The 16,155-nt window shown below is 39.8% G+C and overlaps 3 protein-coding genes and 1 pseudogene across 3 annotated transcripts; 2 read left to right on the top strand and 2 right to left on the bottom strand.

Moving 5' to 3' along the window:
• Positions 1-274: 274 nt before the first annotated feature.
• Positions 275-1,285, top strand: LOC149841334 (pentatricopeptide repeat-containing protein At5g15300-like). Its single transcript, XM_090005247.1, has one exon. The coding sequence runs from the start codon at positions 275-277 to the stop codon at positions 1,283-1,285; it is 1,011 nt and encodes a 336-aa protein (XP_089861373.1).
• Positions 1,286-1,483: 198 nt separating this feature from the next.
• Positions 1,484-1,999, top strand: LOC149841333 (pentatricopeptide repeat-containing protein At5g66520 pseudogene; annotated as a pseudogene).
• A 3,445-nt stretch (positions 2,000-5,444) lies between these two features.
• LOC149841332 (putative methyltransferase At1g29790) lies at positions 5,445-6,746 on the bottom strand. The gene has a single exon (XM_090005246.1). It carries the CDS (start codon positions 6,744-6,746, stop codon positions 5,445-5,447), a length of 1,302 nt encoding a protein of 433 aa, XP_089861372.1.
• Positions 6,747-10,315: 3,569 nt separating this feature from the next.
• Positions 10,316-11,982, bottom strand: LOC149841331 (protein POLLEN DEFECTIVE IN GUIDANCE 1-like). The gene is made up of 5 exons (XM_090005245.1): positions 11,958-11,982; positions 11,751-11,848; positions 11,534-11,656; positions 10,983-11,051; positions 10,316-10,893 (listed from the first exon to the last, which is right to left on the bottom strand). The coding sequence occupies exons 1-5, from the start codon at positions 11,980-11,982 to the stop codon at positions 10,687-10,689; spliced, it is 522 nt and encodes a 173-aa protein (XP_089861371.1). The 3' UTR covers positions 10,316-10,686.
• Between the last annotated feature and the right edge of the window lie 4,173 nt (positions 11,983-16,155).

Below are 16,155 nucleotides of genomic sequence, written 5' to 3'. Positions count from 1 at the left end.
GAGAAATGTTGAGATGGGTGGCTGTCAGCGACGCACAGAGTCCCTGCATAAAAATGCCCTCTTTCTAAAATATCACTGATATAGTGATATTTGTAATATATACCCAAACCTGAACTGAAACCCGAACCGATTGGGTTTGAATTATTCAGACCTGATTCAAATCCGGGTCTGGAGAAACCCGGACCAAACCGATCCACGTACACCTGTGAGCAACCCGACACGGCTGCACCACTTGAAGGCGAGCATCTCTGAGTTTCTGCAATGGCTGCCATTGATGCCTCCCGTTTTCCGGCTATGTCTTTGGCGGAACCTGACTACCAACGTACGGAAATCCCAGTTTTCCGACCAAGAGATTCTTTTCTGGCTTTATGCGTACAAATCCATCGGCGAACTCAAGCAAATCCACGCCCACATCGTCCGCCGGGAAGCCGATCGAGACGTATTCATCGCCACAAAGCTCTTGGAGTCCGTCGTGGTCGCCTGGAACTTGGAATACGCTCTCCGGATTTTCTACGGCGTCGAGTCCCCTAATGCCTACACATGGACGACCATGATCCGGGGCTTCGTCGAGGCCAAATACCACGAGAAAGCCATCGAGTTCTATTCCAGGATGAGGCCTCTTGGCGTTCAGCCGAACAATTTCACCTTCCTCTTCATGCTGAAAACGTACTCTTCCATGGGCGACCACCATGGGGGGAGAATTATTCACGGGAAGATCTTCAGAAACGGCCTCGAATGCGACGATTATTTGCACAATGCCCTTGTACATCTCTATGCGAAATGTGGTGATTTGAGTTCTGCGTACCAACTGTTTGAGGAAATGCCTCAGAGAAATCTGGCTACCTGGAACGCCATGTTGTACGGTTGTTTTGTTTGTGGGGACATTGAGGGTGCACAAAAACTGTTTGATGAAATGCCGGAGAGAAATGTGGTCTCTTGGAACACGATGCTTAGTGGGTATTCTAGATGGGAGCATGTGGACCTTGCTAGGTCTCTTTTTGAAGTGATGCCCAGGAGGGACTTACTTTCATGGAGCGCGATGATCTCTAGCTATGTCCAGAGCCAGCAGGCGTCTGAGGCGTTGGATCTCTTTCGCAAGATGCAACTTGCTGGTGCGCGTCCAGATGCTGTGACAATGGCTAGTGCTCTCTCAGCATGCGCTCAAATTGGTGCACTGGACACTGGCAAGTGGCTTCACGCTTATGTCCAGAGGAAGAAAATGAGGCATGATGTGATTCTCGGCACGTCGCTCATCGACATGTATGCAAAGTGTGGTTTTTCATAGACATGGCTCTTCAAGTTTTCGAAACAATGGAATATAGAAACCTCTACTCTTGGAATGCTTTGATATGCGGGTTGGCAATGCATGGCCTGGGCCATGAAGCATTGGATTTCTTTGGCCGCATGGAGCAGTCATACATTAGCCCCAACCAGATCACATTTGTGGGTGTGATTTGTGCCTGTTGTCACATAGGATGCACAGATGAAGCACGGAGACAGTTTCATCGAGGATTTCCTCATTGATCCAACAATTGAACACTATGGGTGTATGGTTGATGTCCTTGGTAGAGCAGGTCTGATAGATGAGGCTAAGGAGGTGATAGAAGGGATGCCAATGCAGCCTAACATTGTGGTGTGGGGGGCATTGCTCAGTGCATGCAAGATCCATGGCAACATGAGCATTGGTACAAGTGTGGAGAAACATCTAACGGAGTTGGCACCGATCGAGGGAGGGTGCTATGTGCTGGTGTCAAACATATATGCAGTTGGAAAGAGATGGGATGAGGCTGCAAGAATGAGAAATGTTATGAGAGAAATGGGAATTGAGAAGAATCCTGGATGTAGTTGCATTGAGGTGAACAGTGTAGTCCATGAGTTTGTGGTGCATGATCACTCGCACCCACAGTGGGAGGAAATCACTAAAGCCTTGGTCGAGCTAAGCGTTCGTCTAGAAGAGGAAGGTTACTTCCCTGATCCCTCATTGGTGTTGTGTGATTAGATTTTGCCAAACAACTGATCACTTGTTTCCTCATCTTTACAACAAAGTGGCACCTATTAGGAAAAAGCAAACCAAATATTTCCTCGTAATATTTTCCAATGGAGAGGGAATGATAAAAGATTTCCCAACTCCTTTCTGCTCTCTTCGGCAGCAATAAGTGTGCAAGCCAGAATGGCTGACTGTGAAAAAAAAAGGGTTCCCTTTAGAATAGCTTAGAATCACAATTTGGAGAAAAGTACAAAAACCTTGACTAAAAGGTTTAAAATGATAAAGATTATCAAAGACCGTAAGTTTCAAAGAAAAAAAATCACAACTTCAAATGTCCCCAAACTTATGCTAGGACTTCTATGTGTGCCAACTAAAGTACAACCACCAAATATCATTTTATTTTTCATGTAAATGTTTTAGAGGTCTATTAATGTTGAAAGAAAAATATCACAATAGATTAATTAAATATATAACTTTGAGATATTATCAATTATTGTTTATAAAGATTGTTTTTTCAGAAATATCATTTTCATTTACTTACAAAATTTTATTTAAAAAAGTGGAAAGATTTTGCTAAAAAAAATCTTTAAATGGTCATTAAACTAGCTACCTCCTACACCTCTTGTATTTGCTCACTATCTTGTGGGAAGCATACGAGAACATAACGTCAAAGGCCAAATTAGGTAAAATATAGCGGCTAAATCATAGAAGCAAGAAACATGTGGCTCGAAGTTCTAAGAAGTACAACTGGAAAAAAATGAGTTGGTCGTTGCTATGCTTATGCTCGGTTCGTAAAGTGCTCGTTCAAACTCGTGAAATGGGCTCAATGAGCTCTAGCATGAACGATGAATGCTCGCTTGGCTCATATAGACTCATTTATTAATATTAAATATATTTTACACATTTTATATTATAGAATGAAGATGATTGAAGTATTTGGCAAGCAAGCAGTAAGTTTAGAATTCCAATCCTATTGCTTATAAGTTTTATTTTGTAAATGAGCTAGTTTGAGTTTGGCTAAGTAAGTTTAGGGTCTAAATTTTATTAATTTTATTATTTTTAACTTTTAAAAAATATATTTTTGTAAATGAGCTTGCTCATTCACATCTCATTTAGCTCAAGCTTGGCTAGGTTCCAAACACCCTTTGCTCCGTTGGTTCCACTTATTTGCCAAAGGTGCTCACGTTTTGGTTTATAAAGAGCTTATTCAAAGTCATAAATAGGCTAGACAAGCCAAATATGAAATAAGTGTTAAGCTCGATTTGGCTTGTAAGGGCAGTCATTTGAGCAATTTAGGTGGTCATGTGAATGAATTTGAGTTTAGCTCGACCCAATAATTATCAAGTCGGATTTTTGGTATTTAAATTCATTTTAGGGTTTTTTCCCCTTCAATTAGCATAATATATGATCTTTGTTAGGGCTTAGGCGTGGTTGGTTTTAGTTAGAATATTAACGGTTTTGTTAGACTTTTTTTAAACATATTATTACTCTAAGTTATTAGTAATTATATTTTCCTTTTTATTGATTAATGGTGTCAACAGGTTAGATCTTGATTGGACCTATATGGGTTGAACTTGAATGTGGCTTTGAAGTGCTGGTAGAGGGTTCAGACCTGAGTCTGATGGACCACACCAGGTTATAAGGATTATATGAACGTGTAAAGTAATACTTTTTTACGAAAAATAATTGTATTGTTCTTGTAAAATGGCATGCTTCCTGAAATTCTTAATAATTTGTCAAAATCTCTCGCATATCTAAAATCTCTGATTCTTGACTTTTTAGAATATTTTTTTCTTTCACAAATATGTTACGATCATCACAAATCAATTTCGCAAATGTCACCCACAATGTGCGAACTTCTTTAATTATATACTTTCGCCGTATGTCCACAAATATAATACAACCTTGGCAAATCATTTATATGACTGTCAACCTCCTTTAACTAAATTTCATGAAGTATGCTCACAATTATAATACGAACTTTACAAATCATTTTTGTAAATGTCACCCAAAATGTGTGAACCTTCTTTAACTAAATTTTATGAAATATGCTTGCAAATACAATGTGACCTTTATAAATCATGTTTGCTAATGTTCTCAAAGGTGGGAACATCCTTTAACTAGTATGTTCGTAAATACAGTACGACTTCACAACCAATTTGTGTGAATGCCCCAAAAATGTGTGAACCTTTTTTAAGTAAATACTTTAGACGTACATTAGCAAATACACTACTACCTTTGCAAATAATTTGTGTGGATATCCTCAAAATATAACCTCCTTTAACTAGTATGTTTGCAAATACACTATAACCTTTGCAAATAATTTGGGTGAATATCTTGATAATGTGCGAACCTACTTGAATTAAATACCACAAATGTATGCCCACAAATACACTATGACTTTCACAAATAATTTATGTGAATATCCTCAAAATATGTAAACATAAATTTGAAATCTCCAAAACATATGTGAAAAGTGTTTAGTTAAAGGAGGTTAATGCATTTTGGGTCATACTATATTGGCGGATGTAAGGAGTTTCACACAATGTGGTTGACATTTACAAAATTGATTTGGGACCATTGTACTAAATTTGTAGAAAGACAAAAATGTCTTAAAAAAATTGAGAATAAGATATTTTGGATATGCAGGAGATTTTGGCAAATTGTCCGCCATTTAGCACGCCATTTTTACAAGAACAGTGCAATCATTTTTATACTTTTTATCAGTTTTACATTGAGAAAACACAGACCTTAACAGAAGCTTTTGTAGGGTCTGGGTTTGGTATGAAATTTCATAAACTATACCTGGATCTATATACTAATCAGATCCTTAGGAACCTAGATTCTAATCAGACCTTCTTTGTCACCAAACCCTGAATCTATAAGGTTGGTAACTTGGTACTCCATTTCCATTGTAGAAGAGTGATGTCTTCTCTCGTTCGATCAGCCTGAAAATTTGAAATCTGGAAACTAAGATAAATACTGAAATCAGATTTCCTATAGAAACGCAGCATAAGCAAAATAGGCACATCAGTATCATTGAAGATTAAGAGTGGAATCACAGACGCATCCAAGAGCACACACTGACCATTTATCATGCAACCATCACAATCCCCCAACATTTCTTCCACATGTTTTACAGTTGGATGGCTTTCTCTCAAAGCTGCCCAGTCCCAACAGCACACAACACAACAAAATCCACTCCCTACCAAAAGGAAAAAAACACAACTAATGCAACATCTTTGTCTTCAAAAGAAACAAAAATAATGCAATACCATAAAAAAAAAATCCCATGAAATCACCCTTCCCTCACCTAAAAGGCCAAAAACCATCGATCCACCACCAAACCAAGAGTCCCCCAGTTCACTTTTCAGCTCTAAACATTCAATGATTCAATATCCCCACCCCCACCCTCCACACACACACACACACACACACACACACACACATCACTGAATCAACGAGCATTTGCAGTCATAGGTTTCTCCAACAAAGCAGATATGTACATCTCCCGCAACTCGGCCCCCCTGTCCAGCTTCCTACCGATGGTCCACCTGACCTTCTTGAACCCAATCCCCTCTATCATGGGCACGTAGAGGTCATTCAACTGATCCTCTATGCAGAAGAAATGGTCGAGCCAAAAGACCCCACCGGGCCTGAGCACCCTGTAGATATCAAAGAAGATGAAGTGCAGCAACTTAGGGGGGATCCAGTTGCTGAGTACGTGCATCGAGTGCACCAAATCGAGCGTTCCGTCGAAGAAGGGCAGCCTCTGCGATATGGAAACGTAGAGCGGCACCACTCCGCGCGAGGCCATGAAGACATTGAAGGGCGCGTTGAAGTTCATAGAAGTCGTCACGATGGTGACGTTCCGCTCTAGCATCCGAACCGCGAACGTCCCGGTTCCTCCCCCGATGTCTAACCCGATGCGTATCGTTCCCCTTTTGTAGGCCAGCACCTCGTCGATCGAGTAGTCGAGCCCGCCGGTGTCGCCGGCCGGAGGGCCGACCCACCGGTGCTTCTCCCGGCCGGCGAGGTCGAAGCAGTCCTTGCAGTCGTCGAACGCCTTCTGGCGACCTCGGTTGACGAGGCACGTGTAGTTCTTGCAGGCGTAGGCCGTCCAGACGACGGTCGAGTCGTCGGGGATCGACCAGAGCGAGTCTGGGAATGGAACCGGTTCAACGAACCGATCCGAAAGGCGGCCCGGGGAGCGGCAGCGGCGGCGGGGAAGGGGCTCGCAGCCCTTGAGGAGGAGCTTCTGGGCGAGGACCTCGTCGTCGGGGCAGGGCCCGCCGACGGCGTAGTCCATGTAGCGGGCGAGATCGTCGCCGGCGAACTGGTCGCAGGCGCGGCCGGCCGGCGGGAGGATGCGGTCGGAGCCGATGTTGTGGTTGTGGCCCAGGGGGAGCTTGTGGGCCGAGACGAACTCGAGGTACTCCTTGGGAAGGTTGGGACTCTCGCCGGAGAGGGGAAGGGGCAACGCGGTGGTGGCGGCGGCGGTGTCGTCGGAGAGGCGGGAGGAGAGACGGACCAGCTCGTCCAGGAGCTTCTCCGAGGCAGAGTTGGCAGACCGGAGGTCTGAGCGCAGCCCGGAGATCTCCTCCTCCGCCCTCGAGAGGGACGCGGTGAGGGAGAGCAAGACGTTCCGGCGGAAGGGGCTGTCGGAGGAGAAGAGGGAGAGGGTGATGATGTTGGTGGCGAGCACGCAGAGAAGCAGGAAGCAGACGTTGTTGGAGAAGCAACGTGGGTTGGCATCCATTGCTCAGCCCTCTCTCTCTATATATATTCTCTCTCTCTTCTTCGGCTCTTCTGCGGTTTTCTGATCTGAGGTCGAGAGTGGAGGGAAGGGTTATGGGTATCGATCATTAGTACATATGGATTTTCATGGTGGAATTTTTTCTTCGTTGTTTCTTGTCGTTGTTGCGTTCTTCTTCAAGAGTCGATCCGTCGATGTCTGAACGACACCAAATGGGGACTCTCCTGAGTATACATGAAGTGACATCTACGGAAGGAAAGACAGTTGACCATCCTTCTTTTCGTGGAGCTCCACTAATTAGCAAAAAAAAAAAAAAAAGGCACGTTCTTACAACTCCTGCTCCACTAACAGCCCACAAATCCAGCCTATTAATGTCAAACCGGATTACACAATGAGTTAAACCCAAACCCAAATATCTAGCACATTGTTCATTACTTTGAAGGGTTTTGATGTCCCTTGGCGAGTCATTGAATTATGCCTCAAGGCATTGTTACCATCTTTAATTTTTATTCATAAAAGAATATATCCTTTCATTGGTGGGCTTGGGTGTCGATGACCTCACCCGGAGATTACCTGCTTTGGCAGGAAAATTGGTTATAAAAAAAAAATGGCGATGAATTTAATAATGTAAAACCAGGTAAACTATAAGTTTTTTTTTTTTTGCCGAAGTGTAGATTAGTATAGTGACAAAGAAACAAGAGAAGGTAGGAGCAGCACTAGTTAAGTAAAACCCTTTCAAAACCCAGTTTTTGCACCTATTAACACGCCATATTTTCCGGCCTCCGTTTAAGTTCACCTGCTAAAATGACCTACACACTCTTAGAAAGTGAGTATTTTTGTGCCCCAAGGGGTCTCCACTCCTGGCTAGGTGGATGGGCTTAATTAAAGTGTCAAGTTAAAAGGATGTTGTGAGTTTGATAGCAGGGGTATGCATCCTTTGCCGTGGGGCATAAGGTGAGAGCACGGGCGTAGGGTGTCGACAGGTCAGATCTGGTTTGGACTCAGGTACATAGGAACCCCAATTCCACTTTGAGGTGCGGGTACCCAGTTCAAACCCACGTCTATCAGGTTCACCATAAAGAAAACTATACCTGGGTTCTATAAGGATTCCATAAAGCAGACCTAGTTCATACCCTATAAAATAATATATATTTTTAATCTCTTTTACATTGAAAAATCACTGATCTTAATCAATTGGAATCGGGTCTGGTATGAAATTTCACAAACCATACCCAGCTCCATGTATTAATCGGATCTCTTGAGTTAGACTCAGATTTTAATCAGTCCTTATTTGTCACCAAACCCTGGCCCTATAGGCTTTGGTACGGGTCCGGTCTAGGTGAAACTCCGCCCATTGACACACTTACCAAGGGGTGCAATTGAGGGCTGCATTAGAGCCAGCTGGGTTCATCACCATCTTTAAAAAAAACTTGGTAGCCGCAACAAGCACAGTTGTCTTCCTAGTTCTCAAAACATCAAATAAGAAGAAAGATAAACCTTTTGCTAACGAGGATTTGCACAGCAGCACATGCAAAGACATGTGACTTCTGGGTCCGGATCACGATAGATGGTACTCTCAAGGTTTGGAATTTAATGCTAAATGCTGCAAATATGAAGGTTTAGGGTACTCTAGAGTGTAACCAATATTTTCCCTCCCATGTGGGATTGACCTGGTGGAGTGGAGCCTTGGCCACTAGACAGGTGGTCAAGGTTGGAATCCCATGAGTGTCTCTCCACTTCTCAAGCCAATGTCCAGAATAGGCCTTGGGGGCGGGGTCCTAGACTCATAGTTTTATGCCACAGGTAGGGCGATCGTAGGTATGGCAGGCTGAGACAGCGTGATCAGGTCTTCTAGCCCGGTGCAGTTTCTTCAAGTTATTAATCATAAAAAACCAAAATTTTCTCATTCTAAAATATCTTATATTTGTCTCCATCTATGTTCTATTTGAGCTCACAAACACCTACTCTGATTATGTGGACGGTCAGGTTTTCCACTCTAAAGAGTGGAACCTGTTTTTCATGTTGAACCCCTGATCCGTTCTCAACTAGGGCTGGGAAACAAGCTGAGCCTCTCATGGCTTGGCTCATAAGGAGCTCATTCAAACTTGTAAAATGGGCTCAGCAAGTTGAACATGAACAATAATTACTCTGATTGGCTCGACTCGTGCAGGCTCGTTAAGTGGTAAAAAAATATATTTTAGATATATTATACATCATATATATATAATGTTAAACGAACTATTTGGTTTGCAAAAAATAAGATTAATGGTAAAATCTTATTACATCTAGCTCTGCAAACAATGCATTTTTTTTAATTCTATTTCCTTCAGCTTTAAAACCATGTATTTTCAATAAACAAACCAGCTCGAACATGGCCAGTTTAACTCGGGCTCATTATGAGCTCAAACTTGGCTTGGTTCGTCACACAAACCAGAACTAATAAGTTCTGATCCTCATATGAGATCAAAACCAATTAGGGTAAAGAGCTGACCCTGTCTGAATCTTGTGAGGACTCTCCTTGATTGAGTCTGAGCCTTTAGCCAATTTGTCATGTTCGATTATGTGGAATTAGTCCTTTTCTCTTCCCCCCTTTGAAGCAATGTAACAATGATATCAAAATTGATCTGAATATGGCCTAAATGGTACAAATTGGGCTGATTCTGTTTTCAAAAATATTTTTGTAAAAAATAAAAAAAAAACATTGAAATGGGTCTGATTAAAAAAATAGCCAATTTGGTTTGAATCAAATGGTTTTATTGTTTTTTTCAAAAAGTTGATTCACTTGATGAACCGATTTTAACAACATTGCAAGGTAGTACCGTAGTACCCACATCCAAATAGAATCACAATCACCCTAAGACTCAAGTGCGGATGGTCTAAATGATGGGGCTCGTCCAAGCTGGATGAGGGCATTTGTGCGTATCTATGGACCCACTTTAGATACTAACCATTTGATGATGTTGGTGGCTTCAAGCTTGTCCTTAGGGATTCTGAATTTGTTCAATTGTCCAAATGAGAGAGAGAGAGAGAGGTCTTAAACACAACCACCAGAAACATAAAATTGGCTTGATTGAGTATCAAATTGAAGGATTAAGGGTGTGTTTGAATCACGGGACACACCCGAGCAGGGACCGACTGGTCCCTGCCCGGATGCCGACCCATGTTTGATACACGGGAACCAATTGGTCCAGCAGGCACTACTCACCGGTTCCCTCCCGCTCATGTTAAAAACAAAGGGGCAGGAACCAACAGGTCACCGCCGGACCAGTTGGTCCCCGTATGTAAAACATGGGATGGCACCTGGGCAGGGACCGGCCAGTCCCCACTCGGGTGTGTACCGTGATTCAAACACACCCTAAATGTCACAAGGAAGCCTCACCAAAAGTGCATTATTAAAAAGCACACCACCAACAAATATATATATCAGCAAATATCAAGATACTCTCCGATCACTTGCAGCCTGGAACTACAACTTAGTATTGCAATCTGCAGATCATCAATTTAAGACGTTACACCCAAAGGTCCAAAACTGTTAGTTCCTGGAAGGTTGCATTTACAATGTAATTCACAAATGAAAACAAAAAAATGCTATGGAGTACATTCAGAATAAGAATCAAGTGTGTTCCTGATATAAGTTAGTTTGCTTTCAGATACACGGGGGCTTGACTAGCTTAAGATAGAGATGGTACTAATCACCAAGAGATGGGTCAGTTTGAGGAGACACATCCATGTATGCTTATGGAAAAGAGCATGACAACGGAACAGGGAATCACATATGATCAGCTGCAGGTAAGAAGTAACTTCAGTAGCCCTTTCAACAAGACCAAAAAATTGTAGATGATTGACTGAAATAAGCAATTGCCTGCCAAAACTGATGGATACTGCGGATATAAACAAAGATGCACATAGCTACCAAGCAAGACCCAGAAAGGAAATGATCATCCTAATCAAAATGGAGATGGTGTTTCTTCCTGTAGCACCTATTTGTGTACCATTCAGCTTGATGACGGAGGCCCATCCCAAACATTATCTTGACAATAACGAGCATTACATATGTAAACGATGATAGTAAGAAGATCCAGAAAAGCCTCCACCAAAGTGGATAATATGGCAAACGAGCTGCATATATTGGAGTTAAGACGCAGATGACCTAAAACCCAACAGAATAAGCAATTATTACATGTAATACCTACATACTAATAGGCTTTAGAAATATTTTAGACACAGAAAAATGCATACCACACATGCAGGTGCAAGTGGGATAAAAGTTAAGCTTTTTCTGCCTTTCTCTGGCTCTATATTCAGAGTCTGTAGCATCAAAAACAGATAATGAAACGACTCACTGTACATGTATGGAAATGGTTGCATGCATTTTCACTTGATCACAGTTTCAACAACCATCAAGAAAATGGAAAAAGAAAACTACTACACAATCACAAAGATAAGTATTGCTAAAAAGTAAAAGAAAGCAACATAAGTTAATTCAGCATATCCAACCATAAAATCTATATTTAATGTGAAAAATACTGCTTTATTCACATTTCAAGGTCAAGGATCTGGAAGCACCAACCAGGAATGAATTCCAAAAGGTTAAGTTAGAAACAAACCTTAGTGAAGCAAGTCCCAGAAAACAAAGTACCACAAACTTAGCTACATTATTAGAGAGTGAATGGTTCAAGTGACGTGGCAGTCAAGGAAATTTTTGGAGGCTCACAGAAGGATCGGCACAAGAGGTCTGCCCAGATCAGGTGAAAACAAGAAAAAGCATGGACCAGAAATATATCTTTTACCTGTTTGCAAAGATCTTCCAGAAACTCAGAATAAGCTCCAGGCTTAATTTCATTGAATTTTGCCAGGAAGGAGTGCTTGATGATATCAATAAGCACCTCACACATGTATACCAGGAAGTCATTCTGCATTCAGATAGAAGAAGACATCCATTACAATGGAATGAGAACATGCGAACTAGGTTAACAAAGAAAAAAGCTAAGTTATTTTAGAACTTACAGCAAGAAAACCCTCAAACCAAGCACCCTCAGCTTCTAAAATATTCTGAGCTAGTACAAACAAAAGATATGCAGTAATATGAAACCTCTCAACCGAGTCTGTTCAAGAAAATAAGTGAAATGTGGTTAACTGGAAACAGCAAACAGAGTCTTTGAACGAGGAAAAAGTTAAAGATAAAAACTAAAAAAATGGAAAAAAGAAAGAAACATCCCTGAGCATCATTATCTGACATGGTCTGTGAATCCAACAACCCACACAGTCACTGCACCGTGTCATGCCCCATAAATTTTCCTCATGACAAGACAACAAATTTTGATACCTTGTGTCTGCTTTTCTAAGAGTTAACAGTGAAAAGTAGCATGCTAGTATTTCTTTTGAAAGCCACGTTTGAAGTCGCTAAGACTTGGAACTTTTTTGTTTCCAGGTAAGGAAATAGTCATGGCTAAAGAATAATCATATTTGTCATGTAAAAACAACTAAATGAGGAAGAATTGCTTACTACAGTACACCAGTTAGTGGAAATTTTCCTTGCTAAGACGTTTGAAAACATTGCTTTTAATATCTGCAAAGTTATTTGAGACTAGCAGTGCCAGTAGTGCATTATTGTGTGAAACAATGCAGGTACATAAAGTTATTGCCTGAGCTAATAAGATAAACAAATGCACAATTATGACTTGTTAGGGAATTTGGCAACATGAGCGGTGAATATTCGAGGCTAGAGGCAAGATAAATTGTGCCAAAGCTAATTAACAAGGATATTGAACGCAACCACTGATATTGTTTGGTCCAAAACGAATCTCATAAGCTCAAAAGTCATATTTTCTGGTGAACAACTTGCAACCCTTTCAGCAGAACTAAACAACACTTACGCAACATCCCCACCAAATGATTGACAGAGTTTGTCAAATATCTGCAATGGAAATATATCAATTTAACAACATCAAAGGAAGTTGACTTCACTATAAGCATGCAATTTTGCATAAAGAGATAAGAGTAAGACCAAATTCTCACATCTAGAACATTATACACCACATACAGCTTAAGAGTACCTTGGCCCCGAATTATATGATATCTAAAGCTGATATCTGGTTCAGGTAGAAGAAAGAGGGAAAAGGAGACTTTCTTAGTTCACTGAAGCCTAATGAATGCAAGCATCATTGACAGCCATCAGGAGAAACTTAAATATAAGAGTGAATAACCCTTATTACAAGAACACCTGTTGCCTGGGTAACTCCACAAAACAACCAAAATCTGATAATTCTGCTGCACTTGGCCTCTGGAACTGCCTGTCACAAATATTGGAACCATTTTGCAGTCAAGTAAGTAGATTTGACCTTTTTTGTTCTTTTATCAAAGACTAATCCTAAAAATAAAAAAAAATACTTAAGAGTTTGGAACTTTGGATTGCAACATCTGTAGACCAAGTATTATATTAGCTAGGGGTGCACAACGAGCTCGAGATTGGCTTGATTAAACTCGAATAGGACTCGTCCGGGTAAGTAAACGAGCCGAGCTTGAACAAGAGCTCAGGCTCGTTAAACATAAAGGAGCCGGGTTTGATCAACCATTAAAACACGATTAAGCTCGATTAAGCTCAGTTTGTAGTTGTATAATGACAAATATTAGGATATGTATAATTTTTGTTTCCAAAAGTCACAAAAAATGGTTTTTCCCAAGTGGTTAGGCCATTGTGTACTTGTGTGTGACATCTGGGTTTCAAATCCTGCCATTTGCACTTGTTTGAAAAATGCTTTTTTGAAACAAATCAACTGGGCTCAAGCCTAGATGATTTTGTACATTTGGTGTTCAAGCTCGCCTTGAGCTCGAGCCGAGCTTGAACACATAGTTTTTTGAACGAGCCGAGTTTTTTGAGCCTAAGCTCGGCTTGAGCCCGGCTCATGTGCACACTCCTAATATTAGCTTCAATCATAGGGATTAAAATGACAAAATAATGGCAGCCAAATTCTTGTGAGAAATTGAAAATTTTCATATTTCTTGAGTTTTATCAACAAGATATTGGTAAAATATTTAAATTAATAATAGAAAAATATATTTGTAAGAAGATATAAAAAAATACAATTACCCATTTTTTCACAGAAATTAACCGATAAAAACATAAATATCATGATAAAATCACAATATTTATCTTTTTAATGAAATTATCACAATATTTTGAAAATATCATGATATTTATCTTTATTTCTTGTTTTTTTATATTTTCCAAATATTGCTCATATCTGTCATATTGGGTGCAATGTTATGCAAATGAATCAAAATACAAAAGAAAAAAAAAACAGATCATCGAAACTCTTCTTAGAAAGCGCCCAAAGTGAAAATATTCCACATGTAACATGTCATATAGTGTGAGAGACAAGGTACATAGTGTATTCAAGAAGAAACCACACAAAAGCATGAACCCATTAGTATTTGGACAGATTACACTTCGAAAATTTTAGAAGAGCAATGCAAATATGCTACCATTTACCATCACAACCCCAAACATAGGCTTAGGAGTCCCATTTAGTCCCCAAGGCTACAATTTGAGTAACTTCACATTCCTCGTATCATCTCTCACTACCTCCCTGCAAGTCTTTAATTGTCCTCCCATTCCATTAGTTTGTCTAACATTGATAAACTTGAGTATTTGTAAGTGTCATTCTCTGTCTTAACAAGATATATTTGAATCTTAATGAAGGGAATTTCTTTATTTATCATTTTTTGCATTTATTTTTGCCAGTCCAAGATTTCCTTTAACATACAGATTCCACATTTGTCCTATCATGTTACTATATGTTCTAAAAGAGTAATATGAGCTACTCTATATTCATATCACTGCATTAGCAAAAAGCTCACTTTAAGTGGCAATGCAAATCCTACTAGTGTCATAGCAAGATGTACCACAAATAAAAGGCGCAGCCATTTGCACCCAACAAACTGCTAGATTGCCTCCATTTAATCCGCATGCACCAACTCTCTTACTAATGCCCCTAAAAAACACTGCCTTGCAGTAGAGACAACATTCCAGAATCTGTTAAGTTGAAGCATTATTCATTGTTTGAATTTTAACCATAGCCTTCTATGCATTTTATATCCACCAAACTGGTGCTCAATATTTTAGTTTCATTGGCATAAATCTAGACCCCTTAGTTCTAATATTTTTCTCCATAGTTCCAAATTCTCATTTACTTCTGCTAGTCTTACAACAAAGTTCCATCATAATATTTACGATAAAGCACACACAATTACCTCTTATATTGCTGTTACCACATTGAGCACAAACAAACATGAACTCAATTTTAAACTAGAAAACACCATTTATCACAACCACATAACAAATATTAGTATCGGCTATCTCTTCAAGGCAATTTCTCATGATAATATAGGTTTAGTTGATAAATCTCGAGAAAACTCAATGCTAAAAAAAATTTAAAAATATAAAAATAGCAGAAATAAGTAAGAAAATAACATGTTTAGATAATAAAAAACACATAAAAAAAGAAATAAGTAAAAAATATAAAAAGCAGGAATAAAAGCATATTTAAGATATATAAAAGAAGTAAAAAGATAAGACTAGCTGATAATATCGTGATATTATCGGGACAGTATCATGACAATATCGAGATATATATAAATTTTTCATAATTTTCAAGATATCGCAATATTTTGCCTTTAATATCATTTTATGAATTTACAGCTATATTATCACGATATTTTCAAAATATCGCCTATATCTGTAATCATGGTTATCGGCTGTCTGTGACCATGGTCACAACCAATTGTTACTTCCCACCTAAATATGCATCTCCCAGATTATCTTGTTGATGTTTGAGATGTCTTTCATTCATATTGTCACAAAAGCTGGCTGTTCATAGACACTTTCACAGACCACTCTTTTAGGTTGACAAAAATATAAGATAATTTTACTGTATACTTTCAAAGCCGCCTTTACAAGAAAGCAGTTACCACTAAGGACCATCCTATAACTAACCCAAATCAATTTTTTGCAATTGAACTTTTATGCAGGCAGTACTCCATTTCATCAAAACTTCAAAATCTGGTTTTGTAAGTGCGATATATCAATAGTTAGCGCAAAAGAAGCAAGGTATTTTTCTATGTTTGTTTCTTTTTTACAATCAAGATCTTGTTGAACAATAAACAAGGCATTTTTCTATCTGTTTGTTTATTTTTTACAATCAAGATCTTGTTGAACAATATACACAACTAAAGGGACCCTTTATTGTCCATCCAAGTTGATACAACCATGAGTATCCCATCAATATCCTTGTGTATTAAACTATTAATTATCCTTATACCTGGATCTCTCACCTAATCCAGTTCACTTGCACACTGGTAACCTATGTCACAGGGACTCGGCCAACTGGGTGCCGCACCCGCGTCGACGCGA

The sequence above is a fragment of the Nuphar pumila genome, chromosome 4 (assembly GCF_984573655.1).
Source record: "Nuphar pumila chromosome 4, dmNupPumi1.hap1.1, whole genome shotgun sequence".
Taxonomy (NCBI): Eukaryota; Viridiplantae; Streptophyta; class Magnoliopsida; order Nymphaeales; family Nymphaeaceae; genus Nuphar; species Nuphar pumila.
Note: the sequence above shows the minus strand (reverse complement) of the source record. Positions and strands in the feature narration are given on the sequence as shown.

Coding starts and splice junctions, on each gene's coding strand:
- LOC149841334 (XM_090005247.1), top strand. CDS start 275: ATGCCTCCCGTTTTCCGGCTATGTCTTTGGCGGAACCTGACTACCAAC.
- LOC149841332 (XM_090005246.1), bottom strand. CDS start 6,746: ATGGATGCCAACCCACGTTGCTTCTCCAACAACGTCTGCTTCCTGCTT.
- LOC149841331 (XM_090005245.1), bottom strand. CDS start 11,982: ATGTCAGATAATGATGCTCAGGGAT. Junction 11,849..11,957: donor AGATAATGATGCTCAGGGAT/GTTTCTTTCTTT, acceptor TTTCTTGAACAG/ACTCGGTTGAGAGGTTTCAT. Junction 10,894..10,982: donor CACTTGCACCTGCATGTGTG/GTATGCATTTTT, acceptor GTTGGGTTTTAG/GTCATCTGCGTCTTAACTCC.